This window comes from Eschscholzia californica, unplaced genomic scaffold (assembly GCF_041429995.1).
Source record: "Eschscholzia californica isolate CP2 unplaced genomic scaffold, dmEscCali1.0.p SCAF_2, whole genome shotgun sequence".
NCBI classification, from domain to species: domain Eukaryota; kingdom Viridiplantae; phylum Streptophyta; class Magnoliopsida; order Ranunculales; family Papaveraceae; genus Eschscholzia; species Eschscholzia californica.
The window spans coordinates 15,183,623-15,189,941 of NW_028238309.1; the positions used below are offsets into that span (position 1 = coordinate 15,183,623).

The 6,319-nt window shown below is 37.9% G+C and overlaps 1 protein-coding gene across 4 annotated transcripts; it reads right to left on the bottom strand.

Annotated features, from left to right (window-relative positions):
• Positions 1–1,121: 1,121 nt before the first annotated feature.
• Positions 1,122–6,319, bottom strand: VEL1 (vernalization5/VIN3-like protein). 4 transcript variants are annotated; one of them, XM_086664375.1, is made up of 5 exons: positions 5,981–6,275; positions 5,780–5,877; positions 4,353–5,025; positions 2,716–3,032; positions 1,122–2,609 (listed from the first exon to the last, which is right to left on the bottom strand). In XM_086664375.1, the coding sequence occupies exons 2-5, from the start codon at positions 5,796–5,798 to the stop codon at positions 1,351–1,353; spliced, it is 2,268 nt and encodes a 755-aa protein (XP_086520501.1). In that variant the 5' UTR covers positions 5,799–5,877; positions 5,981–6,275; the 3' UTR covers positions 1,122–1,350. The 4 variants fall into 4 exon arrangements, with proteins under 4 accessions (XP_086520501.1, XP_086520499.1, XP_086520500.1 ...); XM_086664373.1 differs by having other exon boundaries at positions 1,122–2,618; positions 5,981–6,196; XM_086664374.1 differs by having other exon boundaries at positions 5,780–6,319.

The window sequence follows — 6,319 nt, forward strand, 5'->3', positions numbered from 1 at the left end:
CCACCTCCAGTTTCTCTCTTTCTCTCTCCTCTCGTTTTCATCTTTTTCTCTTTCCCCTTTTACCCTCAAACCATTTCTCTCTCTCTCTTCTCATTGTTCTGGCAAATGGAGGATTTTTCCCTTCGTTGTAACCCCTTTTCTCTGAAATGGAAGGGAGGTGAAACCCTCATGAAGAGTTTTGGATCCTCGACTCAATGTTTCGTGGCCAGTTGCCCATGAGACCATCCACATGGTCGCCCTACCACAAGATGTAGCGTAGACATTTCGTGGTAGGCTAAACACAAAACATCTTGTGGTTGACCGAGCGGCCACAAAACCCTCGGGGAAGATTTTGTCTGGAATCCTTCTCGTTCGTCTGAGAAGAAGGGGTTGCAGTAAAAAGACCCTCATTTTCGCCGAACTTGTGAATGGAAAGAAAGGAAGAGACAGAGAAAAAGAGATCGATAAAGAAGGAGAAAGAGGTTCAGAGAAATAGTGATTGTAGTCGGATGTGGTGGTGGTGAGAGGAGTAGAGAAAGAATAAAGGTTGCCGACAATGACAGTCTAAGAACAACATTGCTGACAGTGAAGAGAAAGAAGAGTGATGGGGCCATCCAAAAAATTTCAGCTCAAAACACTTGGTCGAGGAGACTACTTTTTAAGATGTCCAAAAGCCGAGGCCATAATTTGAAGTAACTTGCAAAGAACTTAAAAGCATGTTTGAATCAATGTTTATGGTGCCATCGGGCTAGCAAGTTGATCAACAAGGTACGAAAGTAACCAACTTTCTTGCACAACAAGGTACGAAAGTAACCAACTTTCTTGCACAACAAGGTACGAAAGTAACCTACTTTCTTGCAAAGTAAACCAAGTCCTACTACATTGCCACCAAGCCTTGGCTATAGTTCGTAAAAAGTTTAGCCTTCTACCTCAGAAGTCAAGAGTTTGAGGCACACTGACAATTCGAAAAAAAAAGTCCTAGATTGCTCAAGGGTGTAGAAACGGTATAAATGTAGCTCATTATAAATCGGCTAACTTGAACTCCTTTTTGTGACTACATCCTGTTAGCGTTAACCCTAAAAACAGACACATTTCCAACATAAAACCCGATCACATCCGGCAGAAAACAACTCACTCAAGGCTACGAAAATGTTCACTAAATATTTAAATATGAAGAAACAATCTGTTCTAACAAGAAAAGAAGAAAAAAAAGGAAATTTGCATCCTTACATCTCTAAATCAAATAGATAATCTTGATCTAAAGATGTTGTCTAATCAATAAGAATGTTGAATATGGGTAAATTATCACTGATATAAGAATCCTTTGGCTCTAAAAGAGGTTCCTTCCCATCCAAGAATCGCCATTCCTAGTTAGTGCCAAAGTTTTAAACAGAATCCAGACGGCATTGTCAGTGGTCTCTTGCTAGATATAGCCTCAGAGAAAGTATCAATCAATTGTCCGGCAAGACAAGTTGGATCATCCATAAAAGTATCGACGAAAACCTTAACAACCCTTCTTTCCTGCGCAGTTGATCGTAAACTGTACCAGGTTAAGAACTTTACTCGGAAGTTCTTCTCGATGTGTCCTTCACATTCTAGCCATCTAATAGCTTTTACGCAATACTCGTAGTCTCCATTTGAAGATCCATCTCTTGGGCATTCTTGGCCACTCCTTTCTGCACATCTCTTCTTTGATGAGCTTCCAGCTTGTGTTTCCTCTTGCTTGTCTGATCTGTTTCCGGGCTCTCCGTTGATGGGTTTTGGTCTGCCATTCCTTCCTAGCCCATCCTTTCCCATTTCGAGCTTGCAGGGAGTAATGGGCAATACAGTATCTGAAGCAACACCGCTGCCACCGCCACCCTCAAATGGAACAACCTCCATATTTTTCCTGACAGGACTGTTTGATCCGTCAGCAGAAATAACCCTCTCCAGAAACGGACTTTCACCTGGCTGCTCTTCAGGTTTTAGGATATTTGAGTTCTGATTGTGGACAGTTGAGTTAGTTGAATTTCTCTGAGACTCGTCTAAATTGGGCACTGAAACAACTTCCCCATTTAATCGTTCTTCATCCAAAACAGAAGCTGAATCCACCTGAATTTCTTCTTTATCTATACCTGTGCTTGTATTCTGGGTATCACTAATATCTTTACTGGCATCATCGGAGTTTTTGCCTGAATCATTCATGTCATTTTTTATGCAAAACCCGAAGAAATTGCCCACGGACTTATGGGCTTGCTGACTGGACAAACTAATGTTATTTGACTCATCTACCTCTGAAGATGGATTAGAAGGGTTGCTACAGTTAGTAGGAGGACTTTGGCTTCTTTCTTCCGCCAAGTTCGTAGAAACCCTAACTTCCAGTGTCTCTAACTCTCTTGTGTCACTGAAGGAAACAACTTTGAACAGATATTCTGTTGCTGGAGAAAGATCTGATACCAGAAAACTAGGGTTAGGAGTGACTAAAGTGCACGTTGGCTCGGATGGATAGACACCCCCATCTGCGCATCGATGCCACACGTTGACCCTTAAACTATCTTCTTCTGACGCCTCTTTGTAATCAAAAACCACAGTAACAGACGTGGGAGACACATTTTCAAATCTGATAAGGTTTGACAGTGCAGAATTGAACTCTGCAAATGCTTGAACACATTAAAATCAATGATAGTATAGATTTTCTATCATAAATTTGCAATTAGTCAAAAAATAGAATTGAATTGATGTGCGGAAAATGTTCACCTTCAATTTTATGGTTGCCTGAGCTCAGAGTGCAACCAAAACGCATCGAGTCTAGTAATTGCACAGCAGAAGAACACAACTTTTGAACCTCTGGGCCACACGAGAGCCTATTGACGATACCCCTTGCCATCTTTACGGGTAGCCCAGCTAAGGGCCCGACTTCAGCTTCAAGCTTGCTTGCTGCAGTACACACAATCTCATGTAGCTTTTGGTATTTTTTTGTTCCATGGAGAAGCTTTTGACTGATAGATACACGATAACATAAAGTGTCTACCCGCCTTGTATCCTTTGCAGTCATTAGTTGTTTCCTCCAACATCTGCATGATGACAAGAACGTACAAAATCAGAAACTTTGGTGTTTCACCATAAGTAAGCTCCGTTCTGGTTAAAGTATATAAATACTTTAACCAGCAGTGAAGATGGGGAGAGTGAATTTCCTTACAATTTACTAAATTAACTAATATCAGGAAAAGCTGAAAAGAGAAGCCTAAATTATTTACTTGACTCCACATCAATACCAAAATCTACCCATCTCAGCAAATAAGCCAGGATTACTGAACTAAGAAAGTAACAATATTCTCCATGGAAAAGATTTCTCTTATTGGCGAACTTGTGTAAAAGTAACCACATATCGAATAAAATTTCAGCTTCGCGATAAAGTGGACACAATCAGTGAAACTCTATTACTCCAAACATCTATCAGCCTTAATGAATTTGTCACCACAGAACTAAAGTCTAAACCCACATGAATAGTTAAAGAAGAGATAATTCTAGTGCCTCCAGAGAATTTCATTATTGATAAAGAAAATTCTAACACGTGAAATTATGTGAGGTTAACATCTGGGAAATCTACACGGTTTAGTAAATTAACTCAGCTCATATATTTAACGAAAGATAACAAAAGATATCCTTAGAACCTCCTAAAGGAACATTATGATCACGGGGTAATAGAAGCTCCTTTCGAGCTATAGAGATGAAGATTGCCACCAGCAGGCAGAGCACGACAGTGAGTCATCATTGAGAGCCGAAAAAAATTATTTAACGAGTAGCACAAACACATAAAAATGCAGAAACATTTCACAAATCTTGGCTAAAACAAATTAGTTTCCAAAATGGGCTTATATAAGAAGAAAGAGCTCGCTCTACTTCTTGAAATTTAGACTTGGATGGGGGGAAACGGATTATTTATCTGCGGAGCGCAAACTAGGTGGATTTTAGGATAAAATTCAATATTGCAATTTGTCTTTGAATGAGAACTCTTTTTTACTTTGCCTCCCCTCTGTGTATAGATTAATATTATTAACTCCTCTACTCCTGTATAACCATCATCGGATAAAAAGAATAATTTGATATTTGAACTCTCACGATGAATTATATTTGAACCACTAACTAAGAAGTCAGCTACGTTCTCATGCTTTAGCAAATGAAAACAAGATAAGTTCCTAGAGTAAAATAGGCTAATGTCATGATAAGGAAGAGTGGGTCCTTGCTATCAAAATTCAGAAAGACCCATGCAATTAGTGACTTAATGCTACACAAATTTTAAGAAAGAATGACAGATAAAACTGCAAAACCTTGAAACCATAGCATCACTTAACTACAAAAACTAGAAAAAGGAGTGTAGTAAGAAAACTTACCCTAGTAAGTCATTCAATTTCCCACAAGATACACAATAAAAGATGCCGTCGAGATTCCCACGTTGCCCCTCAGATATGCCAGTTTTGTCATTCTTAAGAGCACATTCAAGATGACATGACATGCCACATGAATCATCAGTATATGGAGGCTCAGAACAACAAACCAGCCAAAGACTAGGATCCTTATTATCGTCATATTTATGACAAATGCAGCAAGAACACCTCTTACAAAACACATCCTCTTTACGTAATATAGCTCGGCAAGCTAAATTTGGGCAGTATTTTGTATCACTTTGATCTTCATTGCCGTTTTTGACGGATGAGTTCATAACTGTTGGAAGACGTGAGGGATTCTCCGCTTTTCTCTGCCTTTTGGAAGTGGTTTGGTTATTAGGAAGTGAAGGTTCTGAATCACGATCATCTGTTTCAACTCGTTTGAGTGATTTCTTTTCGGAAACAAGTTTTAGAAGATGCTCGATCATTTTGATCTTCGTCACACCAGTATATTTTCTTTCCTTTCCCATCTCTGCACACAGGATCTCTAATAGTTCTCGTCGACTCCATGATTGTAGCATCTCAGGAGCACCGTGAGACCATTTTGATATCTCATAGACAAGTTCTCTCTTCTCATCAATACTCAACATACTGCATTTTGACGGGTCGAGAACAAATCCTGCACCAAAAGGATTTCAATAAAAGTTATACTTATAAACCATTTATGTACTTTCCTAATCAAATTTACCAAATCAAGCTCTCTATCTTCTTTTTGTCAAAAAGAATATAGGTACCTTTATGAAAAGATATCTCTCAACTAAGTCAAAGACATATGATATATTAACTACTTCACCTATATCAATATGAAGTACCTATCAAATATCAAAGGAAAATTGATACCAACATATCATGTGACCAACAAACTTAAACCAAATTATATGGAATCTAAAACCAACTCAGCACTTCATGAATTTTTTCATGCATGCACTAAATTTCAATCCAACAAAATTATTAGTTTAGAAGACTTGTAAGATTATAGAAAAAATATTATTAATTTAAGGGTTTACCTACAGTTTCTCATATGGAATTGTTTAAGATCCCCATTTTCTTAACATAAATCCAAAAAACCCCTTGATCTAAAACCTAAAGAAAGTAATTATACATATATCTTTACAAGAATCAGATCAATAATATCCAAAATCCCAAATTTTAGAGATACCCAGAACAAAAAAGCTTTAAATCCCAGAGAGAAAATAAAAGAAAGTATCAGAAATTTTTTAACCCCTTGGCCTCCTAACTGATTTCAAATCCAGATTAAAAAAAAATCAGAAACCCAGATTGCATGAACCTGAAGAAATTACATAAATCGAAAAACCCAGATGAAGAATATAGGGAAGAAGAAGAAAAGTCAAAGAAAAATCAGGAATTATTACCCTCAAAAGAAGAATCCATGGTTCAGTATTGTTAGCTTCTGGCCTCCACATTACCAACCAAAACTGACCCTTTCATCATCTCTTGTAACTCCAATAATCTCAAGAGATAGAAACAAAAAGAAAAAAAAATCAGAAAATAGAAACGAAAAAGAAGCTGGGGAAACGTGATGAGAGGAGTAGAGAGAGAGAGAGAGAAGTTACTAAAAGAAGAGAAGCTCTAATTTGTGTAACAATAAATCAATGGAATCCATGAGTTGTTAGGACCTCTCTTTTTCTCTCTGGGCTTTTCAGGACCCGACTTGAGCAAAAGCAGGCATTCGGGTCTTTGGAGAGAGAGGGAGGGGGAAGAAGTGGAGAGAGAAAATGGAAGGGAGCAATTGAGCCAAAGCTCTAGTTCCCTAACTTGCATGTTATGACAAGAGATAAGTAAATGGAGAGAGAAATAAGAAAAAAAAAAATTTGGGACAAGAAAATTTGGGACAAGAAAATTTTGAGTGAAACTAAATTTTGACCTTTTTGACCTAAATAATAATTTTCAAA